The 20663-nt window shown below is 38.1% G+C and overlaps 1 protein-coding gene across 1 annotated transcript; it reads right to left on the bottom strand.

Moving 5' to 3' along the window:
* Nucleotides 1–19184: 19184 nt before the first annotated feature.
* LOC136219027 (lipid transfer protein EARLI 1-like) lies at nucleotides 19185–19673 on the bottom strand. The gene has a single exon (XM_066006226.1). It carries the CDS (start codon nucleotides 19671–19673, stop codon nucleotides 19185–19187), a length of 489 nt encoding a protein of 162 aa, XP_065862298.1.
* Between the last annotated feature and the right edge of the window lie 990 nt (nucleotides 19674–20663).

Here is a 20663-nt window from a genome sequence, read left to right on the forward strand (position 1 = left end):
TGACATCAAGGTGATGCACTTCCTAATTATTTTTCATAGCGAGCGCCAGCAGTAAACGAACCGTTTCCAGCCTTGTAACGGGAGCAAAGACTTCCTCATAGGCTATACCATGCTTCTGAACATACCCCTTTGCAACAATTCGCGCCTTATGTTTGATAATCTCACCACTTGTATCTTTCTTAATTTTAAATACCCACTTTAAATTAATGGCTTTATGTCCCTTTGGCAAGTCAGTCAGCACCCAAGTCTTGTTCTTCTCTATAGCATCGATTTCACTTTGCATTGCCACCTTCCAAACTTTATTCTTCACAGCTTGTTCATACACAACTGGTTCATCAATGCCCAGTAGCAGTAATTCTTCCACTAGTTCAGTTTCTTCAGTGTGATCATATATATCGTTGAGGCATCTGAATCTTCTTGGCTCATTGTTGTTTCTAGACGTCTCAGACCTGCTTTCCTCACTTTCCTCAGTATTGTGCATAACTGATTCCCTTGACTGTGGTGTGACCAGATTCGAGTTTGATCCTGATTCGTTGCTTGTCCTCTGTCATTGAGGCGTTGACTCCATAGTTTCTCCAGTCGATAAGGCTGTGCTTTCAGAACTTTCAGAACTACCGCCATCTCGTTGTGTCTCATCTGCATGCCCCACTATTATGAAAATTTCCTGAAGCAGCCTTTTCAGCCTCTGCATCGTTCCAAGGCCAGCCTTTTGCTTCTTCAAACACAACATCGCGACTTACGTGCACAGTGCCTGTGCTTGGATCGTATAGTCTATAAGCCTTAGTACCTGGTTCCCTTCCAAAGTGCACAACCTGTTTACTCATGTCGTCTAGTTTCCTTACATGAACACTAGGAATTTTCATATGAGCAATGCATCTGAAAACACGTAGATAATCAACGTAGGGTTTCTTACCGAACCAAGCCTCATAGGGAGTCATTCCTGACAGAGAGCGAGTGGGCAACCTGTTCAGCACGTACACAGCGTGTCTTATTGCTTCTCCCCACATTTGTGGTGGAACTTTTCTCTCTTTTAGCATGCTCCTTCCCATGGCTACCACCGTTCTGTTTCGTCGTTCTACCACACCGTTTTGTTGTGGAGAATACGGCGCTGTGTAGTGTCTTAGTATTCCTGTATCTTCACAAAATTTGTTAAACTCATTTGAACAAAATTCTCCGCCCCTATCTGTTCGAAACACTTGTATTCCCTGTTTTGTACCATCTTTTTCTACCAGAGCCTTAAATCTCTTGAACACTGATAATGCTTCATCTTTAGTTTTAATCATATATACCCACATCATACGAGTATGATCATCAACTAATAACATGAAATATTTGTTCCCAACTGGTGTGACAGGAGATATAGGGCCACAAAGATCCCCATGTATCAATTCTAAAGATATCTTAGCAGTAAAATTAGATTGAGAAGGGAAGGGCTTACGTGCTTGCTTAGATAGGAGACAACCACTGCATATTTCCTTAGGTTGGATCAAGTTTGGCAAGCCATGTACCATCTGATTCTTTTGCATCAACTGTATCGCTGGAAAATTCACGTGACCGAACCGAATGTGCCACAACCAAGCTTCTTCTTTTGTCTTGGTCAGCAGGCATGCTCCTCTAGTTTCTTGTATGCGGAGTTTGTATAGTCTATTTGAGGCTCTCTTGACTTTCATAAGTAGCTTTCCCCTTTCATCATACACCCACAAAAGATCACCAACAAGAACGACTTTGTTTCCTTCCTCTGATAGCTGTCCCAAACTGATTATGTTGCTTCGGAGTGTGGGTATATAATACACCTCCTTTAGTTCTCGCTCTTCTCCATTTTTACATGACATCGATATTAACCCTTTTCCCTTAATATGCACCAGGGATCCATCTCCAAATTTGACTTGGCCTGTGATGGTCTCGTCCAACTCCTTAAATTTTTCACGGTGCCCAGTCATATGGTTGCTGGTGCCGTTATCGAGATACCACATATTGACTTCACTTTCTTTACTTATGCCAGTTGATTTATCAACATTCCCAGTAGTGTACAACAATATTTGTCCATCTGCACCACTCTCATACTCAGCCACCAGTAGTGCAGGCTCATCATCTTTGATCTGAGCTAAGTTTACCTCAGCTTTGTATTCTCTGTCTCGTTTTGGTTTACGACACTCTGCAGTAAAATGCCCGTAGTTGTGACAGTTAAAACATTTTACTTTGCTTCTATCACGAACCACACGACCATCTTTGCTACGATAATCACTGTTGCCACCAGTTCCTCCCTTGTTTGTTCTTTTCAACCACTCATCTCTTGTGAGCAGAAGTTTCTCTTCGCTGCCTTCACGTCTTGACCACTCTTCTTCTGTGAGCAGGAGTTGTTGTTGTCCACCATTTGTTTGAGGTTGCCCGCATAGTCTTTCCTCATGAGCCTTGAGAGACCCTACAATTTCTTCTACAGACATCGTCTCTAAATTCCCGAATTGCTCAATGGCTAAAGCAATTTGCAAGAATTTTGCAGGCACTGATCTTAAAATTTTCTTGACGACATACGCCTCTTCAACCGTCTCTCCTAAAGCCCGTATGTTTATCACCAGGCTGCTCAACTTCATACAGAAATCATCTAGTTGTTCTGTTTCTTTCATAGTGAGTGACTCAAACTCGTACCTGAGTGTTTGAGCCTGAGCTTTCTTTACTTTATCTGCACCCAAATGTACTGTCTTGATCGCTTCCCATGCTGCTTTGGATGTCCTTTTATCTGCGATTGACAGTAACAAATCTTCAGCGATCCCTTGATAGATGATGGCCAGTGCCCGTTTGTCTACCTTATCTTCACAAACAATCTTGGGATCCTTAGGCTCGGTAGCCTCCCACACACCATGGGCTTGTATAAACACTCTCATTTTCATAGCCCATGCTGTGTAATTTGTTTTTGTCAGCATTAGATAGCTTAGACCAAACGAACTTTCTTTGCCTTTACTGCTCTCCATCGTTACTTAGCAGGATGTGAAGCTCTGATACCAAATATTGGATGAAAGACAGAGTTTAACTAAGAAAGAAACTGTAACTTACTGATTTAATTGCTTTAGGATTAATACAATACATAAGAGTCTTGCACTCAAAAGGAATTACATATAGTATTTAAACCCAACTGATCTACTAAGTTGGTAGCTAAAAAACAGGTCAACGATCATGTTTTTTCTCCACTCTTTAATCCATCAGATTCCAAACAAACTACTACTACCTTTGACTTGTTCTTGTTGCTATAAACAAGCAAGGTTGGTTGATTTATTCAAATGCAATTTAAAACAAATAAAGCAAATAAAATGTTTAGATTAATTCCAACATGCTGTTTACTGTTGTTTGCTATTGTTGTTACGGTTTGTTGTTTGCTGTTTGAAAATGCTCATTTTCCAAAAAAGCAGAGATTCTTTGCTTTTGTAAAATGCTGCTTTTCGGGTGTAAAAGGCAAACAGGAGGTCACTAACCAAACACTCAACGCTGCTTTTCAGATGTAAAAGGCAAACAGGAGGTCACTAACCAAACACCTCAAACTCTCCGTTTTGAAGTGAAAATGCAGAAAGGAGTATGAAAAGGAGCAGCCAAATACCCCCTTACTAGCTTTGTTCTGAGAATTCAGCTTTTTAATAGGCATTGTTGAGAAATCAATGAGTTTTTTTTGCCTCCAAATATGCTTTTATAGGCATAAAAGAGTTAATTGGGCTAGAACCGTTTAAATATTGAGAAATTTACACAGAAGTTCATATTTCAAAAATTATTTATAACTATGTCAAGTACTAATTTAAATAATATCAAATTAAGAAAATCATTATTTTTCATATATATTAAGAACTATGTTTTATGAATTAGAGGTCTAAGATATATTTTTTAGGCTTTAGGATTTATGAATTGAAATTTAAAATTTATAAATTAGGACATAAAATCATATGTTATTTGTGATATATAGAAAATAATGACATATTCAGAATTAAGTTTTGTAATATGATTTAATTGTAATTTTATAATCCGATATGGTTTTCATATAAATATAAATATAGCCTTTAATATTTTTCTAAACCCATTATTACCTAAAAGATGAGAAATTAATGAAATTTTCTATTTTCTCTCACAGAAATTGTGGCATCTTTTCACGTTTTTCAATATTTTTAAGAAACATTTAACAAAAACTCTATTCTTTTTACTGAAAAAAATTGAACTAGACTGAACGGAACTGAATGCTACTGAACTGAATTCTATTGAAACTGAAATGGTAATATAATCCTTTAAAAATAGCAATAATTAAAATAAAAAACTTATAAAAATAATAATGGTTATAATAATAATAATAATAATAATAATTGTAATTATAATAAGTAATGATAAATTATTGAACTGATTGATACTGAAATTAAGTCTCATTATGTCCACGTTATTTTCAAGTGTTAAGATTCATAAAGCATTTTAACATATATGTTGCTAAAAACCTCTACCAAGAAATTACTCATGTCTGCACACCTAATCACATATCTCTAATGTTGTGTCCATCTCCTAATCAGAGTCTTCTAACCATTATTCAACTAAAATATAAGTTAGATACTTCTATAATATATTAGTAAACCATTAAACATCCATCAAATATATTTTCATTTATATCATAAGGACGAACATGACTTACTATCGCCAGCTCATGGCTGCTTTAGCCTATAGACTGAATTATTCACTCATCTTCAAGAAGGGAATGTTAGATATGGAAATATTAATGCTGAAAAGAAAATTTTAAACCGTTCTCCAATTGGTGTTTGTAGTTGACACTAGTGTTTTGCTTGTTCTTTTTAGAGGTTTATTAAGATGGAAACTTTTCACTTAGTTGTTCTTATTACTGTTGAAACACCTTTCCACATAATTTTGATTTGACAAAATTGTTTAAGTATAATTGAAATACATATTCTAAACACACTAAGTTTAAATGCTTTGATTTATTCTACTAATGTGTTTGTTCAATGTTGAGTTAAATTGTTTATAAGACACAAGAATTAAAAGGCCCCCCCTTGGAAGTATACTTGCACTGTTATAAGGGACCAACAATTACCAGGTAAGCTTTTAACCTCTTCATGTTCACTTTGAACAGTTCATTGGAAGAATTTCAAATCTCAACACCTCCACGGGGGAACACTTGAGTTACAGTAAAGGGACAAGACCATCTAAATTTTAGTTATCCTAGAAATAGTTTGAGACGAGATTTGAACAACAACACTTTTTTGTCTCAGGAATAATTCCTTCACTTGAATGTGCTTATCGTGCCACCATTTTGTTTTCTCCTTATAGTAGAGAATTTTCATAGGATAACATCGTGAACTCAACAAGTCCATTTAATTGTAACTTTCGGCTATCACTTATTGCATGTTCATCAAAATTTAAGAATTTTAGAGCCCATAGTGCTTTCAAGCTCAACATGAAGGTGACAAGATCTCCCAATGAGCAATATTTATGGTGACATCCCTATAAGTGTTTTGTAAGTTGTTCTATATATGCCCACATGGCATTATCAAGCTTATTAGAACATTCTTTTTTAGAACAACCAATTGTTTCTCTAAAATGTGCTTGATCTCTCTATTGGAGATCTCCACATGTCCACTAGTTTGTGGATGATAGGGGCTAGCTACCCTATGGATCCCACCATAATTTCCAAGAAATTGTTCAAATTGAACATTGCAAAAGTGGGTGCTTTAGTCACTGATGATTGCTCTAAGTACACCAAACATATAGAACAACTTTGTTAAGAACTTAACAGCTACCATTTCATAATTTGTAGGGCTTGTTAGCGCTTTACCCATTTACTCACATAATCTACGACCATTAAAGTGTGATTGTTTCTATCAGAACTTGGAAAAGGTCCAATAAAATCAATTCCCTATATATCAAAGATTTCACATACCATAATATTTTTCCAATGACATAGCTTTTCTGGAAGAGATTTTATCTATTCTTTGACATTCATCACACTAGGAGACAAACATGTGCGCATCCTTGAAAAAGGATGGCGAATAAAAATCTTCTTCTAAAACTTGTGTTGTGGCAATGAGCACAAAAGGAATACTTTCTTCTATCTAATTTACAATTTGTAATTTGACCCTTCTCTTTGTTTTTAATTGGGTTTTATGTAATTATACCCTTTAGATGATAGGGACATAAATTCATCTTTTCTTATGAATATAGGATCTTTTTGTCAATCCAATGTTGAATTTGCTCCTTTGGACGCTACGGTTCTTCACCCAAATTGGGGATTTTCTTTATTCCTTCAAGCTTTGACTTTTAAAATTTTCTTTGTTGGCTTAAGGTTAAAATCAACTTCCCTTCTCAACCCCTTTATGCATCATTTGGTAGGAAAGACTTGATCGTCTCCCATTCTAAGACTTTTTAAGCACTTTATTTCAATTAAATTTTGTAAGGCCATCAATAGAGTACTTTAGTAAAAATATTGAATGTGTGAGACAATAGAGGAAGATGGAGAGATAAAAATTTCTGGAATAAAATGATATTTAAAGCTTAAGTGAAGAAATGATAAATGATAAATGATCTTCAAAACGCTAGACAATAGATGAGAAGAGATTTTGAGCAATTCTTATAGAGAAGAAAATGAGGTTCTCTCATCATTCTAAGAAGACCCAATTATTACTCTTAAAGAGTCATCACCACTAATTTCTCCTTCATTACATTCTCAAGAGGTAAACCTTAATTTTTCGTTTTCTCATATTGAAGCTATGGATAATGAAAATGATAGTGAGAAAGTTGGATGTTTTTGTTATAGAAGATGATTTAAATGCTCATTTTGAGTTTATGGGTAACGAGATTGTACACAAGAATTTGAATATTTGTATGAATGAGGAGGAATGAGTTTTAGTAGGCGAGAACATTAGAGAGATTGGTTTTGTGTGTGGTATTATTAAGGAAGCTCGTGTTAGAAAGGATTCCCTCCACGTGTTTGAGAAAATGCTCAATAGAAATGATTTCACTTTTATGTTTAAGGAAAACATGGATTCAGATCTTGAAGAATGTGATAACAAAATGGTATTTGATATTTCCTATGAGAGAAAGAAAAAATCACGTTATATGTGAAGATTGAAGGATATAGATGTTGGTCCCTTGTAAGGTTGCAAATATAGTTCCAAGGGGGGGGGGTTAGGAACTATTTGACCTTTTTTTAATGATTAGGGCAAATTTCTTTTTCTTAAGAAAATATTTTATGACAACGGCGCTGATCAATCGACAAGACTCTGGCTTAGTCAACTAGTGACTAGGTCAGTTCCGTTGCTTAGGTCAGGAAATAGCACTTAGAGTCTATTCCTGAACTAATTCGTTGGCAGCGCACAACTCAGCTTGACCTCTTTTACTTGGTCAGTTTTAGTTTGTTTTAAGCAAGCAATATAAATAAGGAGTTAAGGTTTAGAAATACTTCACTCAGCAGATTTATCCAGGTTCGGCTTCTTCTAAGCCTACGTCCTGTCCCCGGAACACTTCCGAGATTTCAAATCCTCTATTGAGCTCTTTAAAGGTAGAGCCTCAAACCTTTTACAATATCAGCAATTGAGTATGACAAGAGTACCTTCCTCTATACTTCTACTCAATCCTAATCTCTCCGCTGAGTACTTAAAACCGAGTACTCAGCCTCTCCTTTCTATTCCTAGAAATGATTAAGATTTGTCCTAAACAACAATTGCTAGAACACCTTAGATGATTGAGGATCAATCACTCTAGACTTTTACACAAATGAATAAGCTTGTGGTGTAAGAATTTGCTTTGCTTTTGATGAAGAACTTTTGTACACGTTTGATCAGCGTAACGGCTTTTGCTCAAAGTTCTCTGTTGAATGTGGATTCTGAATGCTCTATTTATAGAGAGCTGTGAGAGCTTCTGGTTATTTCGAATTTCGAAATAACCGTTGGAGGAAAATGGCTTCATGTCGCTTTCACTCAGTCTGTTCAGCAGTTCTCTTAGCCAATCAGATTCCAGCATCTTCTGTTCTTCGGTCAGTGTGGCAGTATGTTCCTCCAAATCGGGTAATGTCAAACAGACAGCTTCCTGCGTCTTCTGTTCTTTACCAACAGAGGAAATACTTGGTCCGGAAGTTGCTTTGTAGTCAGCGGCTGTCTTGTACGTTTTGTCGAGACAGCTCAGCAGCTTCATACCGAAGTTGTCTACGTGGATCTTCTCGATCCTTCATTGGTGAGCTGCGTTTCAATATTCAACGGCAGTGTTTTGAAACACGCGGGCTGAGTGGCCTTGGCTTTGTTTGACTTGGGCTTTGACTTCCATATAGGGCTTGGGCCTTATGATCTTTATGTCTTATAACAATTATAAACTCAACATTGAACAAACACATTAGTAACAATAAATCAAAGCATTTAAACTTAATGTGTTATAGAATATTTAATCTCACTTAATTAATTTTTTCAAATCAAAATCATGTGGAAAGGTGTTTCAACAAACTCCCCCATTTTGATGTTGGCAAAACTAATCAGCAAGGAACTCAGCTTTGAGCTCCCCCATGATAGTTGACCCTTTTGATTAAGTGAACTCCCCCGTCAGGGCTGAGCTACTGACTTAGTTCTATTCTAAACATTCTAAGGTTTAATTGAATAAGTCTAAGGTCAGTTTTCAAGTATAGGTCAGCTTATGAGACATATTCTATTTTACTCAGTATTCAGCGGAAGATTTGTATAGTACAAGAGCGCTGAGTAATTTATTTGTTCAATGGTTTATATTAGACAAGTTCAAACATTAATTTTTACGCAGCATGCATTCAGATAATACTTAGCATTTGAAGGATAAATAACAAAAGAAGTTAGGCATATTGAATTTGAATTGCTTTTAAAAAAAAGATAAGGACAGACAGAGCAAACAGACATAAGGAATTCTTAACTACTACTAAATTCCTTCCTAACTTCTTCCCTAACTTCTAACGTTGAGTTCCTTCTCTTGAATTGCCACTTTTCTCCCCCGTTTTGCCAGCAGCCGTAGGCAAATTGACGGATGGGGGAGTGGACTTGGTGAGTTCTTGCAGCAGACGAATTTGACCCTCTAAAGAATTCATGTGATTGACCATAGTCAACATGAGTTCGGTCATTTTGGTCATTTGAGCTTGGGTTGGTTGCTGCGTCTGAACCAAAGAGAAATGGTTGATCAAGTCATGGATTTCACTCAGAATTTGGTGAGTTACAGATGGATGAGAGGACTGATCTTGAGTGGACTGGTTATGGTATGGTGGAGAATGAACTTGTTCTTGAAGCAGAGTGTTAACTGAGGCAATGACACGCCGTCCTGATTCAGTAGCACCTAGGTGTGCAAATTTGGTAGAAGTGGGCTCGCACTGAGTGCCTTGAGTAGCATCAGGACTATGGGGTGTGTTGACTTCAGGTGCTGAGTTGCTCTGGTATTGAGTTGGAGGTGGGATTTGAGCTTCTTTTGGACTAGCAGGGGTTTTGGCTTGTTTCTCACTTTGAGGAACAGAGGCTTGTTTTTGTGGAGAACCCTCTTGGGTAATGTGGGGCTCAAGAACAGTTTCTTCTTCTGTTCTCATTTTCTTCTGAGCTGACTCAGCTAGGTCCTGATCAGCTTTCTTTTTGTTTCTTTCCATTAGCCTTACCTTTCTTGGGACAGTACGAATATCCTTCGAGCAGGTTCCCTTTTTCTTCTTCTTCTCAGTTTGAGGTTCATGTGTTGGTTCTGTACCCTCATCAGATTGAGCAGTTTCAGCCATAACATTAGCTATAGCATCCTCCAGATCTGTTAGATTTTCCATTTCTCCAATGGGTTGCTCAATCTCAGCCATAATATCCTCCTTCTCAGTGCTTCCATTTCCGTCATATCCTTTCAGGGGTTGACTATGTGATAGTTCATTCAGCAGACCTGCAGAGATAACATTTCCTGATGAACTTATTTCACCTACAGTCTCTATATTCTTGTCCTGTATTATCTTTGTGATGAGAGAACCCAAACGGAGCTTCCTTCCACTTCGTTGAAAAGCTCCGACCAGAAAGACAGGGAGATTGAATGGAGTGCTGGTCAGCATGTGCCAGATGAAGCATTGTTCAAAGTTGGAGGCGGATGAGGGTGAGCTGAGTTTAGGAAAGATGAAGTTGGTCAGCATGAAGTGGACCATCTTCTGATTTTTGCCCATGCAGGTGCTGGGTACTTCTCCTTTGTAGTCTCTGGGTTTACAGAACCCCTTCATCTTTTCTGCGATGGCTTTTGGTATTGGCTCCTTTGTTGTCCTGAACTGGATCCCTGTATTTGGTATATCTAGCAGTGTTGCTAGATATTCAGGAGTTATCACTATCTTTTGACCTTTAACTGTGGTCTCTAAGTAGTCAGAGTCATCTGCATCAACGTGCAGGTTGGAGTAGAACTCTCTCACTATCGTGGGATAGGTTTGTCCGGAAAGAGAGAAGAGACCTTTCCATTTGTTCTTTTTGATCCATTCACAGAATGGTTTCTCAGAAGAGACGAAACCAGAGTGAAAGTATCGACTCCTTAGTACTTCTTGATTCTTGGCCCAAGAGTGTACCTTGATCATCCTTCTTACCATGCTAGTTGAAGGACCAGCCTGATCAGTGGATTTGAGGGTTGGAGAGAAGGTACTTTTGTTTAAGGACATTTTTTGAAGTTCTGAAGCTCTTAAGTGCTTAAGGAAAATTCTGAAGCTTTCTAAAGTTCAGTGCGCATGAAGAGAAGGTAGTGGGTTAATATCCACTATTTATAGATTTTTAACTTGGATTTCCATTTGAATTTTGGTCGGTTTTGCCCTTGGGTTGTCCAATCGGCAGAAAATCTGACATTTATGACACTTTAAGACGTATTCGGCGCATGCGCAGTACAGGTGTCATTACGCGTGTGGTGGCATTAAATGCTAATAATTACTTTTACTCAGCGTTTGTTGATATAAACGTTTCATATTCTGAGTAGTCAGTTTTGTTCAACGGATAGTTATAGAGGTTAGTTACTCGGCATGAGATAACTCACTCAGTGTGCATTTATTTCTGGGCATGTGATTTTGACAGATACTCTTTACAACACTCAGCATGTTAACATTCATTCAGCATGCATCATATCACATTTTTACTTAGGAATTTAAGACAGTGGATTAAACATACCAATGGCTTCTCTCAGTATGCTGAATTGCTCTCGTGCTAGAGGCTTTGTAAAGATATCAGCGAGCTTCTCATCTGTTGGTACATAAGTCAGCTTGATTTCTTCCTTGAGTACATGATCTCTGATGAAGTGATGTCTTATGCTGACATGCTTCATTCTGTTGTGCTGGATTGGGTTCTTTGAGAGGTCAATTGCACTTTTGTTGTCGCATTTAACTTCAATTGTCTTTGTTTGAACACCATAATCTTCAAGTTGTTGCTTAATCCATAAGACTTGAGCAACACAGCTTCCAGCAGCAATGTACTCAGCTTCAGTTGTGGACAGGGCTACTGACGCCTGCTTCTTACTGAACCAAGTTACAAGACAGCTTCCTAGGAAATGGCATCCTCCAGATGTGCTTTTTCTTTCCAGCTTGTCTTGGTCATAGTCAGCGTCAGTGTATCCAATGAGTGTAAAGTCATGAGTATTTGGATACCATAAACCTGCATTAACTGAGCTTTGCAAATATCTAAGGATCCTTTTTACAGCTATGTAATGGGATTCCTTAGGGTTAGCCTGATATCTAGCACAATAACATACTGAGAACTGAATGTCCGGTCTACTTGCTGTTAAGTAAAGTAAAGAGCCAATCATACCTCGGTACAACTTGTTGTCTACTAACTTACCATTTTCATCAGCACAGAGGATAGTGTCAGTGCCCATAGGAGTGGATATTGGCTTACAATGTTCTAGTTCATATTTCTTCAATATCTCCTTGGCATATTTAGCTTGACTGATGAATATGCCATTCTTTCCTTGCTTAATTTGAAGTCCAAGGAAGAAGTTGAGTTCTCCCATCATTGACATTTCGAATTCAGTCTGCATTTGCTTGCTAAATTCCTTGCACATAGATTCATTAGTAGCACCAAATATAATGTCATCTACATATATTTGAGCCAGCAGGGTATCTTTACCCTTTCTCTTAATGAATAAGGTTGTATCAGCTTGACCCCTGACATAGTTTCTAGTCAGTAAAAAGTTGGTCAGCCTCTCATACCAAGCACGTGGTGCTTGCTTGAGGCCATACAGAGCCTTTTTGAGTTTGTAAACGTGGTTTGGGAACTTAGGATCCTCAAATCCTGGAGGCTGATTTACATAGACCTCCTCGTTTATTACTCCATTAAGAAATGCACTCTTAACATCCATTTGAAACAGTTTAAAATTCATGTAAGATGCATATGCACATAAAATCCTAATTGCTTCTAGCCTTGCCACTGGGGCAAAGGTCTCACCATAGTCAATACCTTCTTGCTGACTGTAGCCCTGAGCTACAAGTCTTGCCTTGTTTCTGACTACGTTTCCTTGTTCATCCAGCTTGTTCCTGAAGACCCATCTCGTTCCAATGGTCTTTTGGCTCCTTGGATGTGGCACTAGCTCCCATACATTATTCCTCATGAATTGGTCGAGTTCCTCTTGCATGGCATTCATCCAGAATTTGTCATGCTCAGCTTCGGCAAAGTTCTTCGGCTCCTGAACTGAGACGAAAGCTACATTGCCGAGATACTTCCTTAGTTGATTCCTTGTCATCAGCGTATTTCCAGCTGAGTCAAGAATTGCATTTTCTGAATGCCCTCTTGGGACTCTTATCTCCTTGGGTAGATTCATGTCTTGTTCTACTCGTGTTTCAACATTCTTTGCAGAAGTAGATTGGTCAGTGAAAGTAATTTTAGGTTCACTCTTACTCTTGGTCAGCCGTTTAGTGAAGGACTCAGTAGCTGGTTCTTGATCAGCAGGTGCTGAGTTTGGTTCATCTTCTATCAGCGGCTGGTATCTTCCTGCAGGGTCAGTTTTATCGAATTGCACATGTATAGATTCTTCTAATACTTGGGTTCTCTTATTAAAAACTCTATATGCTTTACTGTTTGTTGAGTAGCCTAGAAAGATAGCCTCATCAGCTTTTGAATCAAATTTGGCTAAGCTATCTTTGGTATTTAAAATAAAACATCTACAGCCAAAGGCACGAAAGTATCCAATGTTGGGCGTTCGTCCTTTCCAAAGTTCATAAGGGGTTTTCTTAAGTATATGTCTGACTAGAGCCCTATTTAGAATATAGCATGCTGTGTTAACAGCTTCTCCCCAAAAATACTTTGGAAGCCTATGCTCATCCAGCATTGTCCTGGCTATTTCAACCAAAGTCATGTTCTTCCTTTCAACAACCCCATTTTGTTGAGGCGTTCTAGGAGCGGAGAAATTGTGGTCAATGCCGCTGGCTTCACAGAATTCAACAAACTTTTGGTTTTTGAATTCTCCACCGTTATCACTACGGATATGAGCTATTTTTAGGTCTTTTTCATTTTCAATTTTTCTAACCAAGTTTGAAAATGTCTCAAAGGTCTCATCCTTGCTGGTCAGCAAGATAACCCACGTATACCGAGAGAAGTCATCTGCAATGACCAAGGAAAATCTTCTTCCACCCAGACTTAGCGGCTGGACTGGACCAAAGAGATCCAAGTGTAGTAACTCTAACGGACGTTTAGTTGAGACAATGTTTTTACTATGAAAAGATTGTTTGGTTTGTTTTCCAGCTTGGCAAGCGTGGCATAGTTGGTCTTTTTGAAATCTAAGTTCAGGCAGTCCCTCAACCAATTGCTTTCTTGCTAATTTGGCCAGGAGGTCCATGCTTACATGACCAAGTCTCCTGTGCCATAGCCAGGAATTTTCTTCCTTTGTGACTAAGCATACAGTTTTTGAAAACTTCTTTTCTAGGTTCAGCATGAAGACATTATCTATCCGAGGGGCAGTTAAAATTAACTCATTAGTTTTACCCTCGTATATTTTACATCCAGTAGCATCAAATATAACTTTTCTCCCATTGTCACATAGATGAGCTACGATGAGTAAGTTATATTTGAGTCCGCTGACTAGGGAGACAGATTCAATAGTAGGGTTACCTCCGATGATTCCTGAGCCTACTATCTTACCCTTCTTGTTGTCTCCAAAACTTACACTCCCTCCTCGTTTACGTTCAAACGTGATGAACTGAGTTTCATCACCCGTCATATGCCTTGAGCATGCGCTGTCAATATACCACATCTTTGACTTCTCGGCACATCTCAGGCTTACCTGCATTGTAACTAGTTACTTTTAGGTACCCAATTCTTTTTGGGTCCTGACTTGTTAGGTGCAACAGGTATAGCATCATATTTTATTTTATGGCGACATACATGGACAGTATGGCCATTCTTTCCACAGAAGTCACAACTGACCTTCTGTTTAGGATTTTTTACTGACTTGTCAGCACCCCAGTGCTGAGCGTGCCAGCACACTTTAGTAGTGTGTCCTAACTTCCCACAAAAGTCACATTGGACTCTTCGCTGGGGATTTCGTCTCTGCTGAGTACCTTGGTACTGTGTACCTTGATACTGAGTTCTCAGCGGAAAATTGTTTTTGTTTGGAACCTTTAATTGGTTCTGAATGGTTGTGACATCCTTCCTCAGTTTCTTTGAAACTGACTGGACTTCAGAGACAGACTCATGAATGGTTTTCATATTTTCATGCAAAACTGAGTTGTCCTGAAGAAGATATCTGAGGTCACTCAGTTTGACCTCTTATACTTCATCACAGCGCCGGCTGAGTGCTTTAATCTTCCTGTTACACTTTTTAACAAGTGTATAGAGATCACTCAGGGCGTTACCCATTTCATTTCTGAGTTGAGAGAGTGAGATTACCTCATTAGATTGCTCTTCATTATCTGACTCATCAGATTAGTCAGCATGCTCAGAAATGCATGGCTCAGCAAGTTCGTCAGCCATAAAGCATATCTTTGCTGACTCGGTGGCCTCAGTTTCTGTTGATGAAGATTCATCACTGTCACTCCAAGTAGCCACCATTGCCTTCTTCCCACTTTTCTTGTCTTTCCTCAGCGTGGGGCAGTTTGACTTAATATGGCCATCTTGATGGCACTCAAAGCATGTAATGGGCTTTGAGCTTTCCTTTCTGTATTTGATGTCGCTTGAGTCAGCCTTATACTTATCAAACTTTTTGTAAGGCTTTTTAGAGTATTTATCGTTCTTCCTGAACAGCCTCTTCATCTTTCTTGTGAACATGGCCATCTCCTCATCATCAGTTGAACTCCCGTCAGTGGAGTCAGCCTTCATGACAAGTGACTTCTGCTTCTTGTCATCAGATTTTTCCTTCACCTTAAAGTTTTCCATGGATATCTCATGGGTCAGCAATGAACCGATGAGTTCGTCATATTTGTAGGTGGTTAAATCCTGAGCTTCCTCAACTGCTGTCTTCTTTGCTTGCCAGTCTTTTGGAAGACTCCTGAGTATCTTTTTGACTTGTTCTTCCTCAGTGAAGATTTTCCCAAGTCTCTTGAGCTCATTAATGATGTTGGTGAACCTTGCGTTCATGTCTGAGATGCCCTCATCATTATTCATCTCGAACAGCTCGTACAGTCTCATCTGCTGATTCACCTTGGATTCTTTTACTTTGTTTGTTCCCTCGTAGGTGACTTCCAGCTTCTTCCAGATCTCTTGTGCCGACTCACAACCTGAGATTTTGTTATATTCTGCAGCATCGAGCGCACAGTGAAGCATATTGATAGCCGAAGCATGATTTTGTAGCTTCTTGAGATCATCCTCTGTCCATTCAACCTCAGCTTTAACAACTGACTGGCCAGCAACAACTTTCACAAGTACAAACGGGCCTTGGACTATAGATAGCCAGGCACTCATGTTTGTAGCTTGAATGAAGTTCTTCATCCTATTCTTCCAAAAGGTATAGTTTGACCCGAAGAATAGGGGAGGCCTTGTAATGGACAACCCCTCAGGTAATATCTGAGTTGTCTGGTTTCCAGGGAGAAACCGAGTGCTGTTTTCACCCATGATATGGATCAACTCAAGGTTGTTAGACCTTTAGTAATGAGCTTTTAGGCTCTGATACCACTTGTTGGTCCCTTTAAGGTTGCAAATATAGTTCCAAGGGGGGGTTAGGAACTATTTGACCTTTTTTTAATGATTAGGGCAAATTTCTTTTTCTTAAGAAAAGATTTTATAACAACGGCGCTGATCAATCGACAAGACTCTGGCTTAGTCAACTAGTGACTAGGTCAGTTCCGTTGCTTAGGTCAGGAAATAGCACTTAGAGTCTATTCCTGAACTAATTCGTTGGCAGCGCACAACTCAGCTTGACCTCTTTTACTTGGTCAGTTTTAGTTTGTTTTAAGCAAGCAATATAAATAAGGAGTTAAGGTTTAGAAATACTTCACTCAGCAGATTTATCCAGGTTCGGCTTCTTCTAAGCCTACGTCCTGTCCCCGGAACACTTTCGAGATTTCAAATCCTCTACTGAGCTCTTTAAAGGTAGAGCCTCAAACCTTTTACAATATCAGCAATTGAGTATGACAAGAGTACCTTCCTCTATACTTCTACTCAATCCTAATCTCTCCGCTGAGTACTTAAAACCGAGTACTCAGCCTCTCCTTTCTATTCCTAGAAATGATTAAGATTTGTCCTAAACAACAATTGCTAGAACACCTTAGATGATTGAGGATCAATCACTCTAGACTTTTACACAAATGAATAAGCTTGTGGTGTAAGAATTTGCTTTGCTTTTGATGAAGAACTTTTGTACACGTTTGATCAGCGTAACGGCTTTTGCTCAAAGTTCTCTGTTGAATGTGGATTCTGAATGCTCTATTTATAGAGAGCTGTGAGAGCTTCTGGTTATTTCGAATTTCGAAATAACCGTTGGAGGAAAACGGCTTCATGTCGCTTTCACTCAGTCTGTTCAGCAGTTCTCTTAGCCAATCAGATTCCAGCATCTTCTGTTCTTCGGTCAGTGTGGCAGTATGTTCCTCCAAATCGGGTAATGTCAAACAGACAGCTTCCTGCGTCTTCTGTTCTTTACCAACAGAGGAAATACTTGGTCCGGAAGTTGCTTTGTAGTCAGCGGCTGTCTTGTACGTTTTGTCGAGACAGCTCAGCAGCTTCATACCGAAGTTGTCTACGTGGATCTTCTCGATCCTTCATTGGTGAGCTGCATTTCAATATTCAACGGAAGTGTTTTGAAACACGCGGGCTGAGTGGCCTTGGCCTTGTTTGACTTGGGCTTTGACTTCCATATAGGGCTTGGGCCTTATGATCTTTATGTCTTATAACAATTATAAACTCAACATTGAACAAACACATTAGTAACAATAAATCAAAGCATTTAAACTTAATGTGTTATAGAATATTTAATCTCACTTAATTAATTTTGTCAAATCAAAATCCTGTGGAAATGTATTTCAACAATAGAGATGGGAGAGATGTTGGTGTATCCAGTGTGATAGGGAGTTGCAAGTTAAATGAGTCGGGGAACTTGGAAAGATAAATAACCAATGAGAGAAATGGAGCCTAATTTTTTATGAGTGCACCACTTTAAGAGAGGTACAAGAATCTATCAAGGGGAAGCTTAGTCCCACTCTTTTAGAGAATTTTGTATGTTTTGAAGAGTTCCTTGATGAGAATGAAGTTATAGCTCAAGAGCATGGTCAAAGAGAAGTTAGGAATGTTGGATTACTTGTGTAATGACAAGTGTTGCTTTGCTAAGGGGACACAAACTATATGCACATCATGAATTACAATTTTAAGCCGAAAAGGTCGGTTGTTGAGATATGTGGTGAACATGAATGGTGTCTGCGTGAACAAAGAGATGGATAGTGCAATCGAGAATGGCGGAATAGTGTTTGGGTTAGTATCGAGAAGGATACGAAAGTATGGGGTTTGTCTACTCTAAATAGTTCGAGGCTTAAGAAGAATGTTTGTGGGATAACTAAGGAGTGGATTGGCAAGTATCACCGAGACATTCTATTTTATGTTGGTGATAAGTGGAAGACGGATACCAAGACATATCATGTGGTCCTTCTGAATTGCATGGGAATAACACTTCCATGAGATATGCAAAGTTTAAGTCTTTTCAAGATCGATGAGCTTCTTCCATACTCAATAAATAACTTGGGTCAACTTCTTTCAATAGAGATTGTATGATGAGGATATCAAGTTGATCAAAAGTGATAAAAAAAGATCAATGGAAGAAGCTGAGTTAAAAGGACTAAAAAAGAAATATCAGATGTTATAATGAAGATATTAATCCACGAAACTACGTTCAAAGAATAATTACAAGCCACCAAAGAAGTCAGGAGACCATAGACGCAACAAGGAAGCATCGAAAAAGTGATTAATAATGCAGTTTTTGAACCTCAAGCCGCCGACCGGGGTCGTGAATCTACAACCCAAAGTTCAATCTGAAAGAAAGAATAAAATTTGAAGCCGCTGACCCATTCCATGGTCATCGGCCCAAAATTGGTGATGGTTAATGCCCAACTAATTCTGGATGGGTTTCCATCATGTAGATTTTCAACTTATTCACAAATGTGCGATTAGTCGATTTTCAAGTTTGTCATTATATTTTAATTTCTTCATTTTTTTACCTTTTCTTTTATTGTGTTTCTTAAGCTAAATTACAATTATGTATTAGGTTAGTTAATTTGTAATTTGACATTTTGACCATTCTTTTTGTTATAGGTTTGGTTTTATGTATGTTTGATTTGATGTATTTTTAATATTTAGATTATAGAGTTTAAATTCATCTATTTCTCATGTAATAGAAAATCTTTTATCAAATCAAATCTTTTTTCTCATGTAACAAGAGAATCTTTTGTCAAATCAAATAGATATTTTGCTCCTTTGAGACTAGGCTTCTTCACCCAAATTGAAAATCTTATTGATTCCTTCAAGATTTGGTTTGTAAATTTACCTTGTTGATTTAAATTACATCAACTTTCTTTCTCTTAAACCCTCTATGCATGAGCATAATATTTAATAGTAACATATAAACATTTATTTCGTTTCACGTAGAAAATGCTTAAACATAACTAAGGGAAACATGATATAACAAAACGATTATACTTTATACAGTATATTACTAATAAGTCATACTTAAGAATATACAAATTTACATAACTTTCAGACAAAGAAAGAGTACCATTATGCATTGAAAACTAAGAAAATTATGGTATACATGGGTGCGTATCAACAAATATAGCCTGGAGGAATCTTGATGTCACAGACATTGAGGAGAAAGGTGAATGCAATGGGAAAGTTCATGTTGACACCACAAATATTAGCTTTGATGGCTGTGCAAAGGCAAATAGCGGCCTCAAGATCAAAAAGCCCAAAGAGGATAGCGCAACAAGGTTTGGCTGGAGGGTCGCCTATGGTTATGCCAAGTGATGGACTCCACACATGCACACAAACACCTAATTTAAGGGCATCCCTCGGGAATTTTTCAACCGTTGTCGGCATTGCCTTTGCCATATGCTTTGGAGACGGAGACGGATACAGAGACGGAGACGGAGACGAAGATGGAGATGTGTTCTGCATTGTTGTTGCCATTTCCATACACTTTGGAGATGGAGATGGAGATGGAGATCCGCGGTGATAAGTACTCATAAATGGAAATAGCACAAGATTAATTAGTATGAGAAATAGAGCAAGTGATGTGGTTTTTGTGGCTGCCATTTCTCTTCAACCCCTAACTTTTTCCTCCAAATTAATTAACCTTAATCTTATCATGATGCTAGGGTTGTTCCAAATCCATTGGCCTAATAGCTGGTGATGAAATCATGTTTCTCAAAGGTTTTACTTTTGTTTTTCTTTGATTTGCACAGTGGAAGCAAAGTATTCACTAATTATTCTTAATTTGTTAAGGGTGCCATCTAGAAATTTATATCAATTAGTCCTAGAATATATATGTATAATAATATATCTTTTGACTGGAAATTAGATCAACTTCATTCACCGAAACTTTTGAGATGGTGAGACGGGAGATGGGCTAACCTTTTATTATTAAAGTGATTCTACAATAAGTTAGGAATAAAGTACCTTAAGGTTCTTGAACTTTTGATAGTTTTAGCTATTTCGGCTCTGATTAATTTAGGAATAATTATGAACTTTGACGTAACATTCATTGATTATGAACTTAGTATTTATGCACACAAACAATTCGAAAGCAAAGAGAAATTTACAAGAGACTTCCTAATACGACTCTACTTTTGATAATCATAAGTTAATAGTATTCTACTTGGACACCATGCATAATGCGTGCATGGCTTGTCCCAATCCTTATCACCCTAACAGTAAGCTAATAGGGTACTCCTAGTCATGTACCAATCCTTAATACCCTCTCAAGTTGTACCCGATCAGAAACAACGGACAACTTGTCCTATAAGAAGATAAATCAAGATCGGGCTAGTGGTTTTGTGAATACATCTATTGTTTGATAGACAGTGGAGATATATCGAACAACCATTGTTTTATAATGTACTTTATCATGAAAATAGTGGAAGTCAATATCCAAGTGTTTGATTTGATTGTGAAAAATTGGATTGGTAGAGAAATAAATAATACTTAAGTTATCGCATCAAAGAATAGGTGGCGTTGCAGTGAATACCCAATCTTGAGAAGTAACATTTGGAGCCAAATAACCTTTGAGGTTGTCGTAGCAATTGC

Source organism: Euphorbia lathyris, chromosome 1 (assembly GCF_963576675.1).
Source record: "Euphorbia lathyris chromosome 1, ddEupLath1.1, whole genome shotgun sequence".
Classification (NCBI taxonomy): domain Eukaryota; kingdom Viridiplantae; phylum Streptophyta; class Magnoliopsida; order Malpighiales; family Euphorbiaceae; genus Euphorbia; species Euphorbia lathyris.

Coding starts and splice junctions, on each gene's coding strand:
- LOC136219027 (XM_066006226.1), bottom strand. CDS start 19,673: ATGGCAGCCACAAAAACCACATCACTTGCTCTATTTCTCATACTAATT.